Here is a 27,535-nt window from a genome sequence, read left to right as displayed (position 1 = left end):
GGATAGTGGGTAGTGTTTTATATAGAAGACTTCTAAAATACCTTGACTTGTTCGCTTGCAAAACAAAGGCTGAGAGGGAATGGGAAACTTCGCCTTGGAGGGTAAACATAACAAAAAAGTAAATAAGCTATATGAGTTAAAAGAGTATTGACACAAAACAAAATATAAAAGTATAGCCAAGCTGAACATGAGGAGATTCCTAAGTATCAACTCAGTTTCTAGATCATCCTCCCAGCAGAAGCACTGGAAGCAAGTACCTAATTTGTTTTCTAATAGACCTTACCAGATAAACAGGACTACATTATGCAGTTGCCTGCAACTCATGGATCTTAACTTTTTAATGCAGGATTTACTTACGTTTTTACATTTGAAATAGAGAAGGTTTGGGGTTTCTATATTTTAAAATGAGAAGCATCTTTGTTATATTTTCTCATTATTATTAAAAAAAATAACAGTTGCTTTTGAATCTCTCTCTGTTAATATGATTCCATCACATGGTTGTTCTTTACAATTTTTACATGGTCAATTAAACATTCTTTTGCTTAGGGGGTTTCTACAAACTAGGTCAAAAAGGGTTTCATAAACTTACCAGAGAAAATATTATATAGAGAAAAAATATTGAATCATCCAGTATTAATTTAATTTTAAAGATTTGGATTATAGTTTAAAACCATCTTTTGAATGAAGGATAATCTGGGGCAAGTATACATCATTATTTTTTTAAAAAATCTTGTCTATGTAGCTGAGGGGAGATCAACATTAGGAAAAGGGAAAACAGTCACAGGCTATATAAATAAATGAGCTGAAATAGAAATTTCAGAAAATTATCTTTCCATCTAACAAGGGATGTGTTTGGCTAAAAGTGATACATAGTGCCTTGCCTTGCACGCTTTACATTATGAATGTTTGTGGAGGATGTGGAAGTAATCTAGAAGAGGACAGCCAGACTGATTCAGGGATAACGGACTGTAGTTCTCAAAAGGAATGCTTGGAAAAGAGAGCCTCTTTGTTCCCAGGTGTTGTTGTGGACCTGCTGAAAGAAGCAGAAGGTGGACTATATGAAAACAAAAGTGGCTATACGGGATGTTTCATTCTTCAAAACGTAGAACTCCCATCTGTAAGAAATGCACGTGGCTAATGGACTGCTTAGAAAAACAGGGCATGGCCAGGGAACAGCTGCACTAAGCAACTTGCTCCCCTAGAGAAATTTCAATTGTTACCGAGAAAAAGTTGTTCACAGCGAATGCTGTTTCCTACTCCCCTGCACAATCTGTGGTTCGCTATCCCTCCCTTCGCAAAGCTCACAGCATTTTCCTGGTTAAGCAGTGTCAGCAGGGCTGCCAGCTTGATTGAGCTGGTACGGAGAAGGAGCCAGAGGGGAAAACGTGCAGAGAGTGACCCTTTCAGCACAGAGCTGGCATCTAAAGAATGACTTGCCTGTACCAGGTTGTATCTCGTATTTTAGTGGCCCTCATCTTGGCCAAAATGATCCCTGTTCCTCTTCACTTTGCGCTATGAAATGGGAATAGGGTAATACTTCCTATAACACTTGTGTAGTGGAGAAATAATTAGGTTTATTTGTTCTTTTTTACATAGGTGAAGAATACATCGGCCATTAGAATTTAGACAAAACCTCACTGGAGTTTTTAACAGTGAGAAGGAGGCTAAATCTAAATAAACGTCCTGGTTTCCTTGAGCTGCAGCTTGCACTTGTTTTTCTCCCCTTTCTAAGAATAAAGTAACAGTATTTTTCAGAAACGTTTATGCCATTGAGGAATCCAGAGAAATGCAGGAAATGCAGTTTGAACACATAACGTATGTACTAATACTTTATTTGTCTTTGTGTGTGTGGATTTGATGGCCAAAAAGGAAGAGGCCCCAAGGGCTCCTTAGTATGCAATTAATATTTTGGCTAGAAAAGCAACAGATTGTTTCAGTATGCTTACATGTTATGACATCATATTCCAGTAAAATTATAATGAACAGAATTTTTGTTTGTCTCTGTGGCAAACCAAAATGAGTTTTCTAATTGTCAACAGACCTTGGTGATTTATTTAATTATAGTGGCGCCCGCTCACACCAACTTAGTTAAGGTCTGTCAGCATTTCTGTTATGAACCCCTATTTTTAGGGGTTTATAACTAGTTGTAAATATTTGCTCATTGCTGAAACTTGGCATTCAAGGTCACAGTCATAGAGCAAATATCCTTTTTCAGGTTGACTATTCTAAAGTGATACCAATGGCATTAGCTAAAAAGTAGCTTTCTGATGCTATGAACCTTAGAGAGAAGAACAAGAACCTGCTTTCCAGACCTCTTATTTGAGGGATCTTCTTTAAAATCTCAAATGTTCAGAAGAACCGTATGAAAATTAATTTGTTTTAAATAGGTTTTATGTGACTAGTTGTTAAATCCTTTATCACATTTTTTTTCCTTCCAATTGAACCTATAATTTCATATGTCCTTTTGGTGTCTTCTAGTCTTGTAGTCTTCTGTCACTAGGCTGTGTCTGTCAACTTGTGTTCTGAGGAGTGTGCCACTATCACCTGGGAATCTTTTTTAAATAAAAACTTTCTCCAGAGGAAAATCCTAACCTTTGTAGCCACCATGTAGAGTGAGGGAGATGCATATACTTTAAATGTAGGTAGTTTTAAAACTTTCAGAAATCTAATAAGTCCGTACATGAAGCGACTCATTCTGGATGTCATCTCCAAACACGCTGAGGAACAGGAAGTTATTGGAAGTGGTCAACATGGATTTACCAAGGGTAAATCATGCTTGACCAATCTGATAGCTTTCTATGATGTTATAACCGGTTGACTGGATGAGGGGAGAGTCGTAGATGTCATCTACCTTGACTTTAGCAAGGCTTTTGACACTGTCTCCCATAACATCCTCATTAGGAAGCTGAGGAAGTATGGGCTAGATGAAGTGACAGTGAGGTGGATTGAGAGCTGGCTGTGTGACAGAACTCAGAGGGTTGTGATCAGTGGCTCAGAGTCTAGTTGGAGGCCTGTAACCAGTGGTGTCCCCCAGGGGTCAATACTTGGTCCAATTTTGTTTAATATATTCATGAATGACCTGGATGAGGGGACAGAGTGTATCCTCAGCAAGTTCTCTGATGATACCAAACTGGGTGGGGTTGCTGACACCCCAGAGGGCCGTGCTGCCATGCAGCGTGACCTGGACAGGCTGGAGAGCTGGGCAGAGAAGAACCTAATGAGGTTCAACAAAAGCAAGTGCAAGGTCCTGCAGCTGGGGAGGAAGAATGCAAAGCACCAGTATAGGTTAGGGGTGGACCTGCTGGGAAGTAGTTCTGAGGAGAAGGATCTGGGGGTCGTGGTAGACAGTAAATTATCCATGACCCTGCAATGTGCCCTTGTTGCCAAAAAGGCCAGTGGAATCCTGGGCTGCCTAGGGAAGAGTGTGGCCAGTAGGTCGAGGGAGGTCATTCTCCCCCTCTACTCTGCACTGGTGAGGCCACAACTGGAATACTGTGTCCAGTTTTGGGCTCCCCAGTTCAAGAAGGACAGGGAACTGCTGGAGCGAGTTCAGCGAAGGGCTACAAAGTTGATTAGGGGACTGGAGCATCTGCCTTATGAGGAAAGGCTGAGAGAGCTGGGACTCTTTAGCCTGGAGAAGAGAAGGCTGAGGGGACACCTTATTATGGCGTACAAGTATCTAAAGGGTGGGTTGAAGGAGGATGGAGCCAGGCTCTTTTCAATGGTTCCCAGTGACAGGACGAGGGGCAATGGGCACAAGTTAGAACATAGGAAGTTCCGTTCAAATACACGGAAACACTTCTTTACGGTGAGGGTGACAGAGCACTGGCACAGGCTGCCCAGGGAGGTTGTGGAGTCCCCTTCTCTGGAGATTTTCAAGACGCGCCTGGATGCAGTCCTGAGTAATGTGCTCTGGGCAATCCTGCTTTAGCAGGGGAGTTGGACTAGATGATCTCTAGAGGTCCCTTCCAACTCTGAAACTCCGTGATTCCGTGATTCTTGCAAATCCTGACTGTTTCAGTTCTGTGGCTGAACAGAGCAACAGAGGACTAAGGAGTGTAGGACGGATATTTAGGTGTTCTTGTGATGTAAAATGTTGTGCTGATATGTTATTGTATAATAATCAGGAAATTCTATATAAATATTCCCCAGATTGCTAATGTTTTCAGTAATTTTTAGTAACTCAAATGTAACATATTGGGAAGGTTTGTTAATGATCAATGGCAGGTACGATATCTTATCTTTTCATGGGGCTGTTCCTTACATGAGTGTGCATCTTCAGGATGCAGAATCATTCCGTATTAAAACTCAGTTTAATTGTTGCAATGTACTTTCAGATTGTAATGTTATGATTAGTTTTAAGGCTTTTGTTAATACAGTCTCTGTCCTCACCACTGGAAAGAGGAGGATGTTTTGATTCTATTTGACACGCCCCATGTTGTAGAGAAGCCAATATGCTCACAGATTTAGTCCATTTTCTGAGGATTTCAGGTGGTCCTTTGCACTTTTCTGGCAATGTTCATATTATCAGTGCTCTGTTAACTCTGCTTGAGGCCAAGCAGAGCAAGAAAAGTTTAATCAAAACCATGTAAAAGCCTAATCATTCTGCCAATGCCAGAGAGCTGCATGAGGCTCTAGAGCCACAGGCTGAATATCATTTTTCCATATTATCACATAAATAGCTCCCTGAACACTCTTTAAAAGAAAAGGTGGGGAAGGGGTGAGGGAAAAGAGAGGGCCTGTTGTGGGATCTGAGTTTATAAAGTGGATTAAGGTTCATGTGCTTTCCTCCTTTGCGTGTAATGGAGAGAAAGGTAGGTCTAGTAACTCAGTAAAAAACAGGAACTTCCGATGGATGTTCTATTTTCCCTAAATCTAGCTAGCTGCTCACAGAACCACTGCATTTCTTTTTATTTAAAGAGGACTGTGAAGTAATCAGGTGGGATGTGCTATGAAGGTGCCTACTGCTTTTGCATGACAGAGCTTATCCTGTGCTAAACTGCAGCTAACAGAGGCAGCCAGCAGATGCAGCCGTTACCAGGCTTTAGTTCTCAATCTTCCTAGAACAACTTCTGGGATGGTGGGAGAATTCCTGGGAACTCTTTGAGGAACTTGAGGGTGCCTGTTGCTGCAGGGAAGGGATAGCTGCAGGAGACTGTGGCTTCTAGCAAGCTCTAGCAGCTGCCAACAAGCTCTGTCAGCTACTCCTGATCAAAAGCTGCATTGAGCTCTTCTTCCAGCTGTCTCCTGATTAGAGAGAGTCAAGCACCCATTCAGCAGGCACTAGGGAGAAGCCCATATGCATGCAGGACCTAAAGCACCGCTCCCAAAGACAGCCAGCACATACAGCAGTTTGCACAGCAGTTCACGCAGAAGGGAGCCAGAAACTCTGCTCAGGACAGTGTGTGCGTGTTCAGCAATGGTGGTGATGCGCCACACGGCACAGTTCCTAGCACCATCTGGAGCAGCTGTCCCTGCAACATCAGAGACCTCAAGTCAGATCTAGCTCCAGAGGGAAAATGCAGCTCTCCAGACCTTCAGCTGCAGGGAGGGCTGGAAGCTGGGATGGGGAGACAGGGGTCTTGTCTGCAGGAGTTGAGCACTGTCAAAGGATCTGTATTACCAAGTAAAGGAGATGCAGGAAGATGTCAGCAAACTATGCTGACATCACTAGAGCTGATGAATAAGAGATCAACTGGACATTCTCTGAGACCCCACAGGTACAAGAGCCTGAATCTCCAACCATGCCATAGGAGGAGCAGGGAGAGTCAGTGCTTATTGGCCTGGGAAACAGGGAGTCCTGTAATGGCAAAGGCTGGAAGCTTGTAACTTCTGGAACCAGGAGGAAGGCTTCTGTTCCACCTGCAGATCTGCAACTACAATTTCAGTGCCATGGCATCAGATGAGGGCCTCTCAAAGCATCTGAGCCCTGTAGCAGCACCAGAAGAAGCAGCAAGGGATAACAGTGGGCAGCTTCCTGCTGCAGGGGATGGAGACCACCACCTGTGAACCTGACCTGCTGTGCAGGGAGGTTTGCTTCTCACCAAGGGCTTATACTGGGACATTCTGGATAAACTGCCAGAGACTGTCTGTTCCTCAGACTCTTACTTACTGTTGCTTTTCATTGCGGGCATACTGTAAGGGGACACATGAAGCATAACAAGCATGACTACATGACTACAGAGATTGGATTTTTACAACTGTGGTGCCCTCTTTGAGGATCAGTGCTTGGAAGAGACCAGATCCACCTGACCAAGTGGGGCAAGCATCTTTATTAACAGGTTGGCTGAAGTGGTCAAGAGAGCTTTAAAGTGATGGAGAGTGGAGTTGACCTATAACCAAGTGAGGATGTGATGGGCCAAGTTAGTAACCAAAGACTTAAGAGTGATGTTGACAAGAGACCCTAAACCCAAGAAAACAGGGCTGAAGGAGCCTCACCGCAAGTGTACCCACACAAGTAAAGAAAGGCTTACAGGACAGCATGGTGGGGGAAGTCCTTATACCCTTTCTGGGAAATCAGTGCACTTGGGTTCCTTTCTGAAGAGCCAGTACCCTATCAAACTTAGCACACAGAATGAAAAGGAGGAATGAGAGGTCTGTGTGCAGCTGCTGCAGGGCTGCAGCCTCAATGGGATCACAGAGGTGTGGTGGTATAGCTCACACAAATGGAGTGCTGCAGTTGATGCGTACAGTGTCTTTAGGAAGGACAGGCCAGGGTGGCAAGGACAGAGTGTTGTCCTTTATGTGAGAGGACGGTGGGAATGCATGGAGCTCTGCCTGAGGATGAGTGATAAGACAGCTGGTTTATGGGTCAGATCTGGAGGTCATACCAATGCAGGCAATACTGCGGTCTGTCTCCTACAGACTGAATGATCCAAGAAGAAGTAGATGAGGTCTTTATCAGGTAACTGGAATAAGGTTCATGGCCACAGGCCCTGATCCTCATGGGGAATTTAACTATGCCAGTATGAGTTGGAGGGACATCACAGCAAGGCACAAGCAATCCAGGAGGTTTCTGGACTGCATCAGTGACAATTTTCTAGCATAGGCAATTGAGGAATCAGTGAGGGGCACTCCTTCTGGAACTTACACTTTCAAACAAGAACGGGGGTCAGGGATGTGAAGGTTGAGGTCAGTGCAGTGACCATGAGATAGTGACAGGATCTTGAGAGGAGAGAACAAGGCAAATATCACAGGTCACAAACTGGACTTCAGGATAGCAGACTTGAGTCTTTTCAGAGACCTGCTTGGAATAATCCCAGGGAATACAGTCATGAAGAGAGAAGGAGTCCAGGAGAGCTTGTCAAGGTTTACCTCCTCCAAGCTCAAGAACAGTTTAATGGTCCATCCTGACGTGCAGGTAGTCAAGCAAGGGCAGCAGGAAGCCTGCATGGATGAACAAGGAACTTCTGACTAAACTCAAACAGGGTTTATGTCTCAGGTGAGGTGACTGAGGATAAATGTAGAGACACCTTACAAGTGTGCAGTTATGGGGTTAGAAAAACTGAAGTCCGTCTGGAGTTGAATCTGGAAAAGGATGTTAAGGGCAACAAGATGGGCTTCTACAGCAGCAAAAGGAAGACTAGACTGTTGAGTGGGGTAGGGGGCCTGGTGATAAAGGACGTGGAGAAGATGGAGGTACTCAAAATGCCTTCATCTCAGTCTTTACCAATAAGACTGGCCTTCCGGAGTCCCAGTTCCCTGAGATCAACAGGAAAGTCTGGGGCAGGTAAGTGGAGGCCAACTGGATGAGAAGCAGCTTTGCAGAGAAGGACCTGGAGGTCCTGGTGGACACCAGGTTAAACATAAACTAGTAATGTGCCCTTGCAACAAAGGCGGCCAACAGCATCCTGATCTGCATTTAGAAGAGTGCTGTCAACAGGCCAAGGGAGGTCATCCTTCCCCTCTAATCATCACTAGTGAGGGGCTATGTCTGGAGTGCTGGGTCCACTTTTGGGCTCCCCAGTACAACAGAGACATGGACATAGCAGCACAAATTCGGTGAAGGGTCACTAAGGTGATGAAGGGACTGGAGCATCTCTCATCTGAGGGGAGAGGGAGAGGGCTGGGACTGGTTAGACAGAAGAGAAGGCTCAGGGGGATCTTATCAATATGTATAAAATACGTGAAGGGGATGAGTAAAGAAGGTGGAGGCAGGCTCTTTTTAGTGGTATCTGGTGAAAAATAAGCACAAACTGAAATACAAGAAATTCCATTTGATCATAAGAAAAGAAAGGACTTTTTGACTGTGAGGGTGGTCAAAGACCAGAGCAGATTGCGGGACAGGCTGTTGAATCAACCACCCTTGGAGATCCTCAAAACCCAACGGAAAGTGGCCTTGAGTAGTCTGCTCTAACTGATCTGCTTTGAGCAGGGGGGTTGGACTAGGGGATCTCCAGAGGTCACATCCCACCTCAACTACTCTGTGTTTCCGGGGTAAACTAAGGAAGGACTTTCAGAGGAATCACATTAGCAGTGTAGAGGAGCCAGGGACAGACAGCTCTAAGCCAGCTGTGGAAGAAGTGGAGTTGATGGTGACTATACTAATGAAGCTTTTAATTATTTTCCCCTTGATTTTAAATAAGTGCAATATTTTTCACTTTGAAAATATAGTTTGACCTATGTTTGGTGTCAAAGGCCTGTTCCTGATTCTTAGATTTAAATTATTTCAAGGTATTGTTTATATCTATTGCCTGCATATTCCCTAGATTTATTTTTAATATTCCCTAAAGTAATATTGCAAACAAAATAAAACCAATAAATCAAAGGAAAATGTTGCTATAGGAAGCAGTTTATGTAAACTCATTAAGTGAAGGGAAAGGGTGAAATTCTGCCTTTCATTTTAAAAACTACCATTCTTTTTGAGGTAAATCTCAGTCTGAAGCCACTGTACTTTTTTATTGTAGATTTTGTCACTTTGGGCAAAGGTGCCCAGGAAGGCTGGGCATACTTCAAGCAGCTGCTCTTAAAAGCAGGAGAAGGCCATTCCCTTGTCTCGAAAAACGAGCAGATGGGGAGGAAGACCAGCCTGGCTAAATAGAGAACTTTGGCTGGACCTCAGGAAAAAAAGGAAAGTTTACATTCTCTGGAAAAGGGGGTTGGCAACTTATGAGGACTATCAAGATATAACAAAGCTATGTGGGGGGAAAATGAGAAGGGCCAAAGCTCAATCAGAACTCAGCTTGGCCACTGCAGTTAAAGACAGTAAGAAGAGATTCTTTCAGTATATCAATAGAAAAAGGAAGACTAGGGAAAATGTAGGCCCACTGGTGAATGAGACAGGTGCCCTAGTGGTGGAAGACACAGAGAAGGCAGAGTTACTGAATGCCTTCTTTTCTTCGGTCTTCACTGCTAAAGCTGTCCCTCATGAATCCCATACTCTGAAGGCAAAGGCGAAGGTCTGGAGAGAGGAAGATTTTCCCTCAGTTGAGGAGGACCGTGTCAGAGACCACTTGGCCAAGCTGGACATTCACAAGTCCATGGGCCCTGATGGCATGCATCCGTGAGTGCTGAGAGAGCTGGCGGATGTTATTGCTAGACCACTCTCCATCGTCTTTGAACGGTCCTGGAGAACAGGAGAGGTGCCTGAGGACTGGAGGAAGGCTGACATCACTCCGATCTTCAAAAAAGGCAAGAAGAAGGACCCAGGGAACTACAGACCGGTTAGTCTCACCTCTGTCCCTGGGAAGGTAATGGAGCGACTCATTCTGGATGTCGTCTCCAAACACATTGAGGAACAGGAAGTTATTGGAAGTGGTCAACATGGATTTACCAAGGGTAAATCGTGCTTGACCAATCTGATAGCTTTCTATGATGTTATAACTGGTTGGCTGGATGAGGGGAGAGTCGTAGATGTCATCTACCTTGACTTTAGCAAGGCTTTTGACACTGTCTCCCATAACATCCTCATAAGGAAGCTGAGGAAGTATGGGCTAGATGAGGTAACAGTGAGTTGGACTGAGAGTTGGCTGTGGGACAGAATTCAGAGGGTTGTGATCAGCGGCACAGAGTCTAGTTGGAGGCCTGTAACCAGTGGTGTCCCCCAGGGGTCAATACTCGGTCCAATTTTGTTTAATATATTCATGAATGACCTGGATGAGGGGACAGAGTGTATCCTCAGCAAGTTCTCTGATGATACCAAACTGGGTGGGGTTGCTGACACCCCAGAGGGCCGTGCTGCCATGCAGCGTGACCTGGACAGGCTGGAGAGCTGGGCAGAGAAGAACCTAATGAGGTTCAACAAAAGCAAGTTTAAGGTCCTGCAGCTGGGGAGGAAGAATTCTAGGCACCAGTACAGGTTAGGGGCGGACCTGCTGGGAAGTAGTTCTGAGGAGAAGGATCTGGGGGTCGTGGTAGAGAGTAAATTATCCATGGCCCAGCAATGTGCCCTTGTTGCCAAAAAGGCCAATGGAATCCTGGGCTGCCTAGGGAAGAGTGTGGCCAGTAGGTCGAGGGAGGTCATTCTCCCCCTCTACTCTGCACTGCTGAGGCCACAACTGGAATACTGTGTCCAGTTTTGGGCTCCCCAGTTCAAGAGGGACAGGGAACCACTGGAGCGAGTCCAGCAAAGGGCAACTAAGATGATTAAGGGCTTGGAGCATCTGCCTTCTGAGAAAGGCTGAGAGAGCTGGGACTCTTTAGCCTGGAGAAGAGAAGGCTGAGGGGAGACCTTATTATGGCGTACAAGTATTTAAAGGGTGGGTTGAAGGAGGATGGAGCCAGGCTCTTTTCAATGGTTCCCAGTGACAGGACGAGGGGTAATGGGCACAAGTTAGAACATAGGAAGTTCTGTTCAAATACCTAGAAAAACTTCTTTACGGTGAGGGTGCCAGAGCACGGGCACAGGGTGCCCAGGGAGGTTGTGGAGTCCCTTTCTCTGGAGATTTTCAAGACACGCCTGGATGCAGTCCTGAGTAATGTGCTCTGGGCAATCCTGCTTTAGCAGGAGAGTTGGACTAGATGATCTCTAGAGGTCCCTTCCAACTCTGAAAATTCCGTGATTCTGTGATAGTGTCTTGGTATTGTGTTTGTACCGTTTAGAAGCAGAGGGAGGCAGAAGGTGAATGTTGTATGTCAGAAGCAAGGAAGGATATAGTGGAGTGGGATAGAAATTAACATTCTTGAAATATCTGTTTGTTTGGTTTGACAGCTGCTTTGTTAACAAATGGCACCATGGTGTTTGAGTTTCATTATGTATGTAAGAGCTTTACAGTGTTCTTCCAGAAAGAGTGGTCAAACACTGGAACAAGTTATTCAGAGATGTTGCAGAATCTTCATCCTTGGAGATATCCCCAATTCCCTGGACAGTGCCTGAACGAGGCAGTGTAACTTCAGAGTTTGACCCTGCTTTGGGCGCTATGTTGGACCAGATAACCTCCAGGAGCATTTCCAACCTGAATTATTCTATAATTTTATGAAAATGTTACATAAGCAAATGCATTTCCAGGCCTTAATAATTCCCTATAACTGTGTTAAACTGTAAATAGGAAAGCAAAGTACGTATCCACTTTTTGCATGTCATAAAGGCAACTTAGCTCACCCCCTAGTTGGAGGCTTGTTGGAGCCAGTGTTACAGTTTTGCTCTTTCCATATCAATGTATTTTTAGAATTAGGCACAAAGTTCAAGGACACTGAGACTGGAGTGCTTATTCACACTTATTTGGGTTTGAAGTGTGCTGCTGTCTGAAAAACATTTTATTTTGTTTTATAATTGAAACAAACTAATTACAATTACTAATGAAAAGTCAGAAAGTCTTCATACAAAAAAATCACCATCCATGTCAACAGATGATAATGGCGAGAGCGTGCTTTAATACGGATCCTTTAAGAGGAAGAAGGAAAATGTAGTACTTTGCTGGGCTTTTGCGTGATTCTAGCTTTGTTGCCATGGACCTACTTTTTGGCCATGCTTTTGGAATCCTGGGCTTTTTTACATTGCTGAAAAATATGCACAAGTTATTTGTCATAAATGAGAAATAATTTTTATATAGGCGTATTTTCCCAAGGACTAAATCTCCAGTGTGTTAGAAAAGCCTTTGAGGAAGGAGCCCAGGCAGACTAGACCACAGAGTGAAAAGAAGGAAGAAAATTCCCTCACCTGTGTAGAATATAATTAGAGAACTTTTTGGAAATGTTGTCTTAAAAGATTATAATTTTAACAGTGATTATAACTAATTGTCTGTGCTGAATTGCTTTTTCTGAGTCTGGGGAAGGTGGAGGTGGAACACTTCTTTTCTGTAGAAATTGCTTCTGTGGGCAAGGTCTTATGTTTGTAGTTGTCACAGTGCCCAAATCCAAGAATGGCGTTATGTCTCTTTCTTCATTTGTTGCTAGCGGGAGACAGGTTTCAGATCAGGGAGTATGGGTTGGGTTAGCTATTTTTATTACTGAAAATAGAGATGCGGAGCTGATGATATAAATCATCAAGATATTGCTTTCTTTGAGGAATAACAGCAGTGCTGGTTTGTAGGAAAACACTCAGTTTTTTGGTTTATCTTTCAGTGTCTTTCAGACATATTCAGAAAAACAAACCCGGCCATTATATTTGGAAATTTTTCTGTAGGAAGGAAAAAAAAAAAAAAGGAAAACATTGTGGTGATGATTGCTGCTTTGCTTTCAGTGCCCGGAAAGTGTTTGGCTATTACAGTGTTGGAGGAGAGCTTCTCCCTACCCTCTGTTACACTTTGGAAGAGAACTCCTCCTTATCCTCTACAACGGTTTCAATACTTGAGCTTTGAAAAGAGGCTAGAAGTACATTGTCCAGGTCCCTCCCTTTCTGCCGTCTGACTTTTTGTTGTCTCTCAGGGCTGAGCTATGCTGGCAGGTTTCAGGTGAGAGTCCTCAGAATCCTTCTTCCTCCGTGCCACTTTCATATGGGACAGGAGTTGTCTCCCAGGCATGGCTTCCGCTGGAGCTCTCTGTTCTCCTGAGGTTTCATCTTCTCAAGACTCAAACCAAGAAGAGAGCAGAGCTGGGCTGTTGGGCTAAAGTATAGTAGTGCTCATTGCAGAGCCCTGCAAATGTGGGTGAAGAGCTGCTTTGCACATAGGAGCTGCTGTCAGAGTTACTGTTGGCCTCGATGAGGAACAATCCGGGTATTTGAGTGTTAGGTCTTACTCTGTGAGAAGAGATAATGTTTTATGCCTAATTACTGTTCTATATTACATAAAATTGGTGGTTAAAATTTGTAACTTGTATTGTCGTTTTCTTTTCATGGCTTCTTTCCAGGTATCACTGCCCAGTGCCTAAAATTTTCTATGTCCAGTTAACTGTTGGCAACAGTGAGTTTTTTGGTGAAGGAAAGACTCGTCAAGCTGCTAGACATAATGCTGCAATGAAGGCCCTTCAAGCTCTCCAGAATGAGCCTATTCCAGAAAAATTACCTCAGGTTTGTGTTTCAGAAAACCGTTCCTAATCTTCATGTTAAGATACCAAATTGAACATTTTAAGTGCCAGTTTTTCAGTCTTTAATTTTTAGTGTTTTTTTTCATATTATCCTTAGTAATTGGAGAAGCAATACTAACAAATTGTTACTGTTATTTCTTTATAACAGCACAACTAACTAGACTTAAATAGCTTGACGGAGAATGAGTTATTAATCTTAAATGTGTTTTGTGCTAGGAATGTGATCTGTACAGTTGAAATGACTTGTCCCCAATGTACCTAAGAACCTGACAGAGCTCACTGACAGCTACTGATCACCTGTCTGATGGTTTTAGGCTTTTGGTCACATAGTACCTTTTTAAGTAGTTAGCTTTCTCAGTGCTATGTTTGTAAGTGGTGTGTATTGTTACTCAAAAATGAAAATGTTATGTCATATTTTAAACAACACTTAACAGAAAAATTATTCTCAGAATAATCTTTGCAAGTTGAAGGGACAAATATAATAAAATTGCCCAATCAAATAAGCCAAAATAAATGCATGAGGAGACAATCTTTTTATTTTGTATATTTTCTGATGATGCCTGTTGAACTCCTGCGCACAGTACAAAACATTACTCATAGTACCTTCAGTGTCTTGTGTGGTAGTTTTGAGATGCTTTTTAAGAATGGAAATAATTTTCTGTATTAAAGAAAATCTTTGTTCTTTCTGCCTCACCCTGCATTTACATCCTCCTTTGGATCCAAAGAGAGTTTGACTCACCCTTTTTTTTTGCCATGTTATTTTTCTGGATCAGGAAATTCTCTTCAAAATCACTTCCTATATTTAATATTGATTTAAAAAAAAAAAAAAAAAACAAAACAGGAAAACTATTAAAAACGAATATGTATAGTTTTAGGAGGAATCCCTGTTTAGTAGTAGACAGAAGTAAATAATATATATAAGTAACATTGATAGGTACCTGGCTTATATACTGAGTTCGTAGCCCATGTGCTATGTAATTTACCTTGCAAAAGTAATAAAATCTTTAATGAACATTCTTGCCCAATTGGATCTATTTAGTGTCCGTTTACATCAGTGTCTGTTAGGATGTGCAGGCTTTTAGAAGATGTAGGCATGGCAAATTGAGTTTCCTAAATTCTTGTAGCATACTGTAGCGTTGCCTTTTTCATGGGTTAATGAAGTAACTTCATTCTTCTGTTCACAACTATAGGTTATGTATGTAAACTGAACCAAATCCATGGTTAGGTATGAGAAAAACAGGGAAGACTTGTCAGGAGACAATACTGTAGATTAGCTGAGACATTCACATAGTAGTCACAAGACCTGTGGGAGCACTGTGAGTTTCTGTTGCAGCAGTTGAAGACCACTTGGGATACTGTAGGATCTGTGGGTAGGAGACCAAATCGAGTCCTCAGGAAACATATTCTCTTGGTCATGCTGAAGATAAAGGAAGCTGGTTGTGGGCTAGTCATGAAGAAACATCTCTGTCACTTCATGGATTAGAGTTGTAGGTGACTGGAGAGGCTGGAGGTAACACTATGGCTAGGTCATGATGGAGTACAAAGAGCTGCATTGTGTGGAGCTGAGTGTAGATCTCCAGAGAACTGGAGGTTGTTTGAAGTAGAGCTTAAGGGCTTCGTGGTGCCAAGGTTCAGGCTCCTCCCTGCTGCTAGTCATGGGAAGTTTATGTAGGGCTGCTAGGCAGTGGTGGAATGTGCCCTCACCGTGGGACATGGTCCAGCTCAGTAAAACTCCGCTTCCTTCAGCAGAACTGACCTGCTCGGGTCAGCCATGGAACATGATTGATTCACCATTCTTCAAACATTGTGCGTGGATCAGAGGCAGTACACATTAGAGCCTGGCTGGCCTCAGTTACGTGACTACTACGTTGAGCTTCTTTCTTCCTCAGTCACTGCCACTGTGCTTCCAAGGAGAGCAGAGAGAGGAGCAAGGACAGGCCTGCTGGTACCAATCTAGCCCTGTATCCCATTAGTAACTGAGTGAATTTCACTGGAATGGGATCCGTGGAATATAGCACAGTAAATACATGAGTTTACCTTTTGGCCTTCATAACCGTGTTTGCTTAATGCAGGCTTCTGTATGTTCTGCTTTCATTTTGAGATACCCTTTTTTTTCCTTTTTTAAAAAAAACTTAGTTAAGGATAAAATCTTTTCTCTGTATTAAACCACTGAAGAGGACAGTTACCATCTTAATACTCCATTGCGCAAACGTGCAGAAGAGCGTCAGGTGAGCAGATTCCAAGAAGGAATTGGCAAACAGGGCAGGGTTACAGCTGAATGGGAACCTGCTTTCATAAAAGAGCTATTGTGTGTCTGCCAAAGCATCTCTGCTGTCTCATAGATGGGAGGCAAAGAAAGGCCTTAGAATTAAAGTGTCATTTGTGGAATGAGGATCAAATTTAAATCCAAAGTACTTGAGACACTCCTGAACATATTTTATCTTCCTTAGGGAAGTCACATGACTAAGGCTCGAAACTTTATTGCTCAGTACTAAGGTCTAAGCCTTAAACTCTATGATCCTCCCTATTCTTCACTCATGGTTGGGCTCTCTGCCGTGTTTGGTGGAAAAATATGCAAGGAGTTAAATTGCAGGGGCAGAAGGGACAAATGGGGATTTTCTAGACTGATATGTTTGTATTAATCAGAAAATTTTAAACAGTAATTCCTCCGTTAGACACTACATATCTGGTTAAGCTAGCATGTAGCTAGAAAACCTAAACATTCTTGACTTAAAAGCTTGGTGACAGTCCAGTGGGCTTTATATTATTTTGTGTAAATTATGCCAGTGATTGATTATTCCCCATTTCAAAGATAGTTTGCCAGGTATTTCTTCTAAATTCACTTAGCTTTGTTTTCTATCTAATTGGTATTTTCTTATCTTTGCTAAATGTAACAAACAGAATCAAAAGTCTCTCCCCCATATACATTTACAGATTATGCTTAAGTAATTTTGAATCTTTTTATAGAACTGATTGTTTCCATAGTGTCTCGGCTTAAAGTTGTTTTTTCTAATCAGTAGGTCATCCTTGTGGCTTTTTTTTTGTAAGCTTTTCAGATTATTGGTGTCCTTTATAAAACTCCTTTATAAAACACAAACTTCATTGAACACAATACTGAGTAAGATTCTCAGTAAGGTTTTTTACAGTAGTACCCCACTCTTTATGTTTGATATTCTTTATCTCTCCGAAATGTATTTTTACTTTTAAATATTGTCCTTTTAATTTTCTTCAGTTGATCTTTCTCACTGAACCTGATCAATGCTTTCCCTGTCCTATAAATAATTCTTGAGTTCAGTGGTACTTTACATTTCATTGTATGAAATGAGCAAGAGGTCCTACGTAATTTCATTCTAACTACCCTTGTTACTGCTTTGCACTGCACACGTTTTTTTAAGCAGGTTCTGTAAACTTTATACAGTTTTGCTTTGTTTTTAGCTCAAGACCAATGTCAGGGGTGTAAATTGCTTTTTCAGACTCAGAATTTTGCAACCATATAGTGAGACAAAAAGTGCTCCAAGTCTGCATGCTGTAGCTGACTGCTGGAGTTTTGGTCCTGCATTATCTTAAAGATTAAAATATTAAGAGTTTGCAAATAAAAGATTGATAAATTTCATTGTTAATGTGAAGAACCTGATGCTTTTTTAATGTTATAACTTCAGTATCGGCATTTTGTAGCTATGCTGGTGACTGAAGATTTAGATCAGACTTTGTTATGTAAGATGGGAACTCTGCAGGAATCCACCTAATTCAGCCCAAGTTTCTTTGATGTTTACCTCCACTAATAAAAAATTAGGAGCCTGGCCAAGGTTACATGGTTGTTGAGAGATCCCAGTTTGAAACATTCAGAGCTTTGCAGTTTGAAAAGTAGCTGAAAGTGAAACCTCTGAGGACCAAGGAAGGTGTTGCTTGTGGGACAAACACCAAAAGGTAGCTGTTGCAGAAGGCAACCGATCCCCATGCTGGTGGTTGTCTGAGAAAAAAAAAAAAAAAAAAAAACTTACCAAAATTGTAAAGCAAATCTGAATTTTAGGCAGGATAATGTTTGCGTGTGCCTTTTGTTGTTTTATCTCTCAGCCTCTCTGTTTGTTATGTTCCTATGGATAAATAAATAACGTTCTGTGTTGAGCAAGCTGTTCTCTGTCACTACCTTTCCACACTGGTCATAACTCCCAGAGGGAAGTCGACAGAGGGGCCATTAACCAGCTGGACCTGCTGAGGACACCTGTAACCTGGTGACCCAGTCAAAGTGTGGGGGGATTCACTGAATTTCTTCTGAGAGAAGTACAGTCTTCTGCACTTCCCATGAAGTACGGAAGACTTTTTCCTTGCTTGGAAGGGGTACCCACAGAGAGACTGAGAAACAGCCCAAAGGATCTGTTTGATCCTCATGTTTGACACAGGCAGCGTGCATTCAGATGATTATTATCCATGTCATTAATAAGACTAAAATCCATAGAAGTTCTTTTGCTATCTATCATTAATTTATAAATTAATGTGTATGTGTTCCTTCATTATGAAGCGTAAGTGCTTTCTGTATGGCTTCACAGTCAGCGGGTGTCTGATAGCAGGGTGCTGAGGTGGGTGTAGAAACACTGATTCACAGCATGACGGGAGAACTCCAAAGTCTCTGAGAAATCAGGGGAGAAGCTTATTGTATCTTTTTATCTTCTAAAAATTGTAATATGGTTATGTATTCTTCATTTTCAGAATGGAGAAACGGGAAAAGAATCAGAAGAAGATAAAGATGCAAACAAGTCTGAGATCAGCGTAGTGTTTGAAATTGCTTTGAAGCGCAATATACCTGTCAGTTTTGAGGTATGTATTATATATTTATGTGTTTGCTAAGAAAGTATTAAAAAAGTGCCACTAAAACTCAACACGGTTAAAAATATTAGTTATGAGTATGACATTTAAATTCATGCAAATTACAAATAAAAAAATTGGTAGTGTATCAGAGTCTAAGACACTGAGTTTTCATTATTAAATTAGATGCTCTTTAAGAAGTATTAGAGACCTAATATTTGTGGATGGCAGAAAGACAGTTCGAGAATCTTCTGTATAGTGCCGTGGGATTAGAATCAGTAGCCACACTCAATCTGATTTGAAATAATCTTCAAAAGAGTAAGCCAAAGGCTTTGCTTTACCTGTAGGCGTTCATCCACTACAAAAGTTCCCATTGAGAGACTTTGCATCCAATGTGCTGTTTTGAGAAAGTCATGGGTATCTTTTATCTTCCACACTGTTTGATTCCTTATCTATCTCTACTTAAGCCTTCATGATTTTTTTTTCTCATTTCATATGATTTTATCTATGAACCTGCTTCTGACACTTTTGTTTATCTTAAGTAATAAAGAATATTTGGAATAGCTCCGGTACTGTCAATGAACTAACTATGGGAGAATGAGTGATAGTAACAGGAAAATTTTTCTGATGAGAAAGCTCTTACACAAACTGGTTGTAAAAATCTAATGTTATTGTGGTAGGAACCACCAGACTTTCAAGCTGGGCTTTTTTTTTTTCTTTTTTTTTTTTTTTCCAAAACAATGCAGAAAATGCTAATGTAAGTGGTACGTTTTATTTTCCTGCTTTTTGTTTTACATTTAAACTGAGTATATATGAAGGACGTGGGTAATGCCTATACTGGTAATGGTTATTTTCTCCAGCGCTTTTTCCTTTTGAAGTATAGGCACATATTTGCATGCCAAAAAAATGTATATTATGCTGTGGCATGCTTTACAGTGTGTTGTACGCAGTTTACTGATGTGTTTGGCTGATATCCATGAATTGGCTAATGTCATGTGAGCTATTTGGACCTTCTTAGATATCTGAGAAATCTCTCAGAAGGTAGGTAAGAGAGCCAAAGACAAAGAATATTGTTTTTGACCAAGGAATTCCTCAGTATAACAAGTGAGTATGTGCTTCATATATATGGTCCATATAATATGAACGAATTAGGAAGTTAAGACAAAGTGAAGTCTTGGGCATAAAAGTGGAGTGACTGGGGGTGTTGGTGTATCCTTTTGCAACTACATGGAAAGACCAGAACTCATAAAATCAGACATAATGGAAACACATGCCTGTGTTTCAAAAAGGAAGCTTATAATTAACGTTTCAGTTTTCACACATGATTTTCTACCTTAAGTATTTAAAAGTATTTGGAATAGTTCCATACAAATCAATACACTAAAATAGAAGGAGATGAATGGTCATGGGTCACAGAATAGCTTGGAGGTTGGAAAGAAAACAGGGATAGTGCTTCGAATGTCTTCTTAACTTCATTCCTGTGTTTTGGCTTATTTAAGGGAGAGCATTTGGTAAGGAGAGAATGAGGTGGAGATACTTAGTACAGGAAAAGTCTAACGTGTCACTTGCCAAAGAATGTTAACAACGTTGGAAAAAGACAGTTTCTTGCTCTTCTGACAGGTTTTGTGTTATTTCCTTCCTTTAAATCTAAGTATAGGTGACATTCTTAAATAGAGTTTTGATTGAACTTGGTACTGGCTTATATTTCAATAAAACTGCTAAGCAATTATGGGTAATCCCCAGGATCTGATGTTTCTAATAGGATTTTATTTACAAATGGTTTTGTGTTATTCCAGGCAGGCATCAAAGCTTTCTCTAGCTTTTTTTTTTGTGTGAAGGCCATAAAATGATCTGCCTTTTCTTCATCTGATGAAGCTTTAGCCAATGTTCCAACAGTGCTGTGTTATGCAATGAAGTAGTGGTCATAAAGATATGTAAAGTTCTATGTAAACACATCCTCAGAGTTGCACAAGAGGGGGAAAATAAGGAGAGCATGCAGAAGCCTGTGGGTTTCTTCTGTCTATCCTGTTTCATGTAATATACCTTGTTTTAATTGCCTAGGAACTTTAGGATAAGTTTTATGGATTTTCTATCTATTGAATCATTAACCAAAATAAAAGTATTCATGCTAACAAAGAACAAGCTTTACTCCGTACTTCTCACTGGTGCATCCTTAGCTAAGCTTTATTCATCAACTTTTAAGTCAAAATGCAGCTCCTCTAACGCATTTGTGGGACTCAATGAACAATTTTTAAGGAGGGATACAAAACTGATTGCTGTAGGAATTGTTAGAACAGCTGTAAAATGATCATTTTGCTTCTTATTCCCTCCTTGACAGGAGGCTAAAATCTTGCTTTTTTTGGTGCTCTTGCAAACATATATGTTTTTTATTTCCTACTTGCTAGTGAGGAGTTGGGTGAGCCTAGAAGACATAATTGAGGTCAGCAGCTTCAGGTATTAGAACATGTTGGGATGTTTCAGATTGTCATTTTATTCTCAGCATTTTTCTTTGGATTGGAGTATTCTTTCTTTAGAATAGCAAATACAACAATATCTTTTTCTCATTCTCAATATCAGGAGTGAGGGGATAAAGTTTGCCTGAACAGGCAAATTTTCTGCCCTTCCATCCCCTTCCAGTGTTCTGCTGGGAAAAAGAGTTGCAGTTTCTTGTGTCCTGGTCTTATCACAGTGAGGCAGAGATTCTGTGTTTTGATCCAGGAACAGACCAAATTGCTGACTCTGGGAGACCGAGCAGGTTCTCAGCAAAAGGTTTCACACCCATCTGGCTCCTGCTCTCCTGGGGATTAAGGCTTTCAGAATGGGTGATTGACACACTGAGCAGCTCTCATTTGGGTTTAGCATGATGGTCACCGTTCCTCACTCCAGTTTAAATAAAACATCCAGATGTGGTTTTTTGTGTTTGTTTGTTTGTTTGTTTTAAACTGGGAAAATCTGGTATGTCTGCCCGCACAAGTGGGCATGGGAATATATCAGTATTTTAAAACTTTTAAATAGTCATGAATGTAGGTGACATGTTTTGGTTGACCTGTTTTTTGTCTCCTCTATTATTTTTTTTAATGTCCATTTAATCTAGTGGTAATCTTTTGAATTTTCTACCTGGAGTCTCTTTAATAATTGAAGCAGCGTTGCTCTTTCGTTGTAATCGTACTGCTGTTTTTCATTTGTCAGCGTGATTCATTAAATTGAGCCAAATTCACTCTTGATGTAACTTGACCTTAGATGTGTTTTGGCCCCATGTGTTTTCTCTTGCTGGAGTTATTCTTTAAATCAGCGGAACAGAAAAAGAAGTGTATTGAACTGTCACCCTCAATCAAATTCTCAGCTTTAAATTAGCCATGATTTGGTCCACGGGTCGTATCTTTCAACTGAGGAAATAGTTTAATGTAGTAATGTATATAGTATTCTTGGATAGCCAAGGCTGAATTTCTTTATAGTGTTTTCTGTCCCTAGGCTTACAACACAACTGTTTGACATCATGTGGAGTAAAAAGACCTAAAATCTGGGGTTAACCAAAAATGTTGTTAGGTAAATATTTTTTTTTGCTAAATTACCAAATTTGGATGTTTAGCTTGATCCGGATCCCGTCTGAGTCCTATGGGGTTCATTCCATTGACGACACAGACTTTTTTCCATTTATACATTAACAAAGAAACAGTTTTGAATGTTTTCCAGGCAATTATTTACCTTGTGTCACATACTTAGAAGTTTAAAAGATGAAAAACACACCGGAATACATTAGTTTTATATTAAGAAATATATTTTCATGTATATGAAAATATAATGTGGTTTTGTAGTAACATTCTTTTTCATGTGTATATATGGGTGCTTTTATATATATGAGAAAATTTACATAAAACTAATATTTTAGGAACTCAGCAATTATATTTCTTAAGCAAGTTATTTTGTCCTTTTTCATCTGGTCAGTATAGACATTCTTGTATATTTTATTAATACATTATATTGCAATAAGTAGAAACACCTATATCATGGTATTAGTAAGACCACGTAAAGATTAAGAACCTTAGGAAGGTTAATTTAGCCAATTTTTACAGCCAGCGTGTTGGATAGCAATGTACAAAGATGGATTAAAGTACGCCTTTGAAACAGAGTAGGAAAGACTGCAGTGTGATGAAGGTGTTCAGCTCTGATACGAAGCCCGACTGTGCCCGAGAGCGGGAGATCCTGGCCCTGGGCTCGTCCCAGCCCTGGTGCAGGCACTGCAGCTTCCCAGGGCTCAGTGTGGGTCAGTACCTCGAAAAGCACCACTGCCTTTTCACGCGGCGAAGCACTAGTGGGCAACTTTCAAGTGAGGTGATCTTGAAAACGCTTCTGAAACTATGACCTGGAATCTTAGAGTGGGAACGCTCCTGGACTACAACAGAAAAATCCCATGCTGGCAAAGATGTCGTCTTATTCTGGGAAAATGCAGACGAAGTTTTCTGTTAATTTTCATTTTGTGTCTTTTTATTGATATATGCTGTGATAATTGTGTTTACTGGGTGAAGTTGCCACAAAAGAGAGCTTAAAAAAGAAATACAAGCCTAAGGAGACCTCATTACAGTGGAACAGCAAAACTAAATAATGCAAGGGACACGACCTTGATAAAAAGAACTTTAATACAAAACATGTTGTAATAATATTAAGGTTGAAGTTTCAGCCCATTAAAAATATAGTTATTACACCAAGAAGGCCCTAGCACTTTTACCTCCGTTCCCTTGCACTCAGGCGTTACACTTCTTCAACAAAAGGTTTGATGTAATTGCACCTACTGAAAAAATATGTATTTGTATTGATTTTGAAGATAATACAAAGAGGTGCCTGTCAGATGCTCTAATGTCCGTTTATACACATTACAAGAAACAAAGATTAAATTAGGTAGCTGCTTCCGCCCATCAAACAAAATAACCGAACCTTTTCCCGAATGAGGTCTCTAATTCCTGATAGACATTGTCCAGACCAGTAAATGGTGCATACATGAAGAGATGGCTATCTTAGCACTTGCAGTGCTGTGATTTGTTGGTGAACGCATCCTAACAGTATAGCCTCCTAAAAGGAGATGTGTGTGTATAAAAAAAAAGAGCTAAAGGAAGGTACAGCATTCAGAACTTCATTTTTTTCCATATTATTGTAACTTTCAATTGCGGTGAAGTACTTCAAATGGGTTTTCTCATTGTTGTTCTGAATATGTTTGGAAAGGAGTGAATAAATTAAACTTTTCAGAACTGATTGGCTTCTGTGTGAGTTATGGTGGCTCTTTGGATAATTCCTTTCGGTACTGTTGGGAGGGACAGCTGAGAGTTGTGGAGGCAAAGCTGTGGCAGCCGTTCAGCTGTAAGGGATATCGCTCTGAGTTGTGTTCTCCAGCAAGGTGAGAGTTGAGAGCTGCAGCTGCTGCCTGCAGCTAGGACAGCGTTAAAATACAGCTCTCTCAGACTGAAGTTTGGGACTGTGCGTGAGCAACCTATATTTTAATGATTATAGAAAAAATGTATGAATGGGTTGAAGTGATGCCATATAAATATAGGTTTTTATATATTTTATGTAAAGAAATAGCCAAAGCCTGCTGGACCGTCATGAATTGAATTTCTGTAGTACGTGAAACACCTTGCAAGGAAAAAAACAGCAGCTTTAGTTTAAATATACATTATTGTTGTGTATTGCGTTATTGCATAAGTCTTTTTGAAAATATAGGTCTATTGTATTTTCTGTGGAACACTGAATATGATGCATAGATTTGCTTTATCTAATTAGCCTTATTTTTTTGTCCTCAAACCTGTCATTAATACTTGTCCAGATTTTATGAAAACCCATCTAAGTGCCTTCAGTTAGTAGGAAAACTGCATTAGTAGTAAGTACATTGCAGAAATACAAACATTAAGTTGCATTCTTATAGGGTGATTGACTCAATGTTATTTTTGCTTAAAAGGTGATTAAAGAAAGTGGACCTCCTCATATGAAGAGTTTTGTTACGAGAGTTACAGTAGGAGAATTCACTGCAGAAGGAGAAGGCAACAGTAAGAAACTCTCAAAGAAACGTGCCGCAATGGCTGTCCTACAAGAACTTAAAAAACTTCCTCCTCTTCCTGTGATTGAAAAGCCAAAACTTTACTTTAAAAAACGTCCAAAAACAATATTGAAGGTATGTGTCTGCCTTTGACAGAGTTAAGACTGTTTGCTCAGAAAGTAACAGTTACTGAGATTTTAAATCAGTAAAGGCTTATTTGTCATTTTCTGTTGATACTGTTACTTTTTTGCCTGTGCTAATATGCCTGTACTTTTGAGAATTCTGAGAACGCTGTGAAATTCTCAAACATAATGGCTTGTAAGGTGCTTAACTAAAGAACCAAGCTTGCAACACTGAAGTCTTCAGGGATTTGGTTCAAGTTCAGTGGAGGATCAAACCCTCTAAGCAGCTCTGTGTAGCCATGTGCATTTTTAGCATCGTCTCCTCTGGGAAGCCCTGCTAGCATACATGGTGGATCTCTCCCTGGTCTTTCCCCCATCTCCCCAGTTTGAGGAGGCAGAGAGATACATGAAATAGTAGATGTACGGGGAAATGGTATTCAGTCCAGCTTCCTCCCCTCCTGGAGCTAGATTCGGGATTTTTGTGGCTTCGATTTGTTTTGATTTTTGAAAGATTTGAAAGAAGGCCAAGAGTATGTTGACATCTCAACCTAGTGTATCACTTGTCATGCACCAAAGGACAGTACTTCTTCTCTTTCATGTGCCTGTGTTTGATACTGCTCTTTCGCTCTCAAATACAGATAGAAAATTGACTGGAGACCAACCCATGGAGGACTTGTGGACTTTGAACCGTCCCTTCATTAAAACATGCCCTGTCTCAGGGGATATTAATATGCTTCTTGCTGCACTGATGAGGCTTCCTTTAGAGGCTCTGGATTCTTGTGAGCTCAAGCTTCTTAAATGGTGCTTTTATTCTTGGTGGCAATAGATTTATTGCTACTTCTACAATTCAGTCAGTCTATGGCAACTAGCCCTGGTTTGTCTACTCATCCTAAATTCATACAAAACCAAAGGGTCATCTGAAGTAATTAGTCTTCCAAATGATCAGACAAAAGGAGCCACGCACTGTCCATGATTTATGAAGCATCACTACCTAGTCTTAGCACTGAACAACTAACCAGATTAACTTGTCATCTGTGCGGTGTAGAAGATGAGGCTTTGGAAGTGGCCAAAACCTGATAGATTTCATTTTACTTCAGGAAGTATTATTTTGTGAGGAAGTAGTTAAAATCTTTGTACATGATTTTTTATCGTCTGGCATGTTAGATAGTTATTTAGGTAGACGTGAAGGCACATTAGTAGCCTTTCCTGCTCATTTTAGGTCAGTGTAAATAATGGGGGAGAGTCGCTTGCTTTCTCTCTGGTGTTACAGGGTCACTTTTGCCCCATACTATGCAGATCAGCAACCTTGAGACTAAAATTGCAGGAAAAAATGGAAAACCTTCACGTCCAAAACCTGTGCTTCAGAATACCCTTTTAGGACCTAAATTTCATCTCTTTTTCTGTATTTGCCTCTTGTTAGTTTTTTAAAAAAAAATCTTGACTATTTCTGAATTATGTTATGTCTATGGCTTGCGTTATGTTAGGCTGGACGGCATTATACCATTATGGCTTGAACTCAGTCCTCATCGAGTGTTACATTGGTAGATTGTGAAAATAAGTAAATCAGTACTTACTTTACTAAAAGTATGACCATTAGAGATGTATATACTCAGTACACTGAGTGCAGAGTTCTGTAGGAGCAGCCAAAAGCAAATCCATCTAAAATAAGCAAATAGTTTGGAGAGTGCAAAACTGGATTTGGAAAATGTACAAAGGACTTACTTCATCGACTTCCTCTTTTCATTTGACTTCAAAACAGAATGAGTGATTTTTCAAGAAATCCTAGGTTAATTACATACCCGGCTCCTGCTGAAATTCCGGGGCCCTAATTCTCAAACACTTATAGGAAAAAATTAGCATTAAAAATTATTTAATGGAAAACCATCAGCATTAACGCAGTTTTAAAACTGCGAGCTCTGAAAAGGCTATTGGCTCTGGCTGTCTCATTTTGGAAAGTTTTTCTCAAGAAGGATGCTAAGGGTATAATAATGTAAAAATCTCTTATATTACCATATACCATTTATCATTACAGTCTCAAACTGAATTATCTAAAGTTGGCCATGTTAGAAAGAGATGTTAATAGTCAAAATAATCTGGATATGCAGAAGTTTTTTATTTTTTGAATATCCGAACTTCTGAAATGCTTTCAGTGTGCCCATTTCTTCTGATTTAACCTGCACACGTTTTAAGCATCAAAAACAAGTGACAACAATAATTTCTTTTTATTTGTATATATATCTATGAGGCTATATCTTACGGCCCGCACTTTCTTTAGCCTGCTCTGCATTTTGTCTCTGGCTGGCTTCCTGCCCACACAGCTGCCCTTGTGCATGACATTGTCTTCATTCTTTCACCTACATCTTCTCTAACAACTTCTCTAACAACAGCAATTCGGCAGATGCACTATGTAGGATTCGCTGCCCAGCTTTCTTAGTATAATATTCCACTCTGGTCTTTGTCTTCGGTTGCTGATCATCTCTTTAGGTTCTGGATCACTTGTTTGTTCTTATTTGAGAAGCTCAAACAAGCGTGACTGCTTATCTTCTCTTTTCCTGCAAATCGCTTAATGAAAAGGAAATAGCTCGATAACAGAAAACCAATTCTACGTTCAAATGACATTTACATTTGCGTTTACATTTGTGTTGTAGTATATAAATCAGTTAAATATGACTTCAGATAAATTTTTGGGGGTCTTAATTTCTTCATAAGGTCTACGAACAAATATTTTCATAGCTATTTGCTTTGAGAGAGCATTTGCCACGTGAGTAATAACATATTAAAAGGATTTCAGAACTAGATAGTTTGCAAGGACTGTAGTTTTTCACCTGTCTGTGTAATCTTGGACAGGCCAATCTCTCCGTCCTTTTGTTTTCCCCCCATCAGATCAATTCCCCCACCAACCATACTTTTTGACATGTTATTGTGAGGATTACTGTTTGATAAGCATTTGAAATACTATGCGCGTGGCTCACAACATGCAACATTTCTAGCCATTGCAGATACTCCTCCCTAGCTTCAGCACATAAAAGTATTTTGAGGGTGAATTCCTGGGACGTTCCAACAGAGTAAACACCCTGAGTTGCATTGTAGGATGGAAGGCAGGAGTGCTGAGAAGGAAGGCAGGAAGGCTGAGAGAGGCAGCTTCCTTGTTATATGGCAAATCTTTTTCGTCCCCATGTAA

At 40.7% G+C, this 27,535-nt stretch overlaps 1 protein-coding gene across 3 annotated transcripts in view; it reads left to right on the top strand.

Moving 5' to 3' along the window:
• The window catches only part of STAU2 (staufen double-stranded RNA binding protein 2), a 172,991-nt gene that overhangs the window by 45,500 nt on the left and 99,956 nt on the right, over positions 1-27,535 (top strand). For all 3 annotated transcript variants that reach the window (XM_082479190.1, XM_082479188.1, XM_082479189.1), the window contains exons 6-8: positions 13,228-13,387; positions 18,112-18,219; positions 24,155-24,367. In XM_082479190.1, coding sequence (XP_082335316.1) covers positions 13,228-13,387; positions 18,112-18,219; positions 24,155-24,367 — 481 coding nt within the window. The remainder of the gene's footprint in view (positions 1-13,227; positions 13,388-18,111; positions 18,220-24,154; positions 24,368-27,535) is intronic.

This window comes from Vanellus vanellus (assembly GCF_965231255.1).
Source record: "Vanellus vanellus genome assembly, chromosome: 2".
In the NCBI taxonomy this organism is placed as follows: Eukaryota; Metazoa; Chordata; class Aves; order Charadriiformes; family Charadriidae; genus Vanellus; species Vanellus vanellus.
The sequence above is the reverse complement of the archived record's forward strand: the minus strand, read 5'-3'. Positions and strand labels throughout refer to the sequence as shown.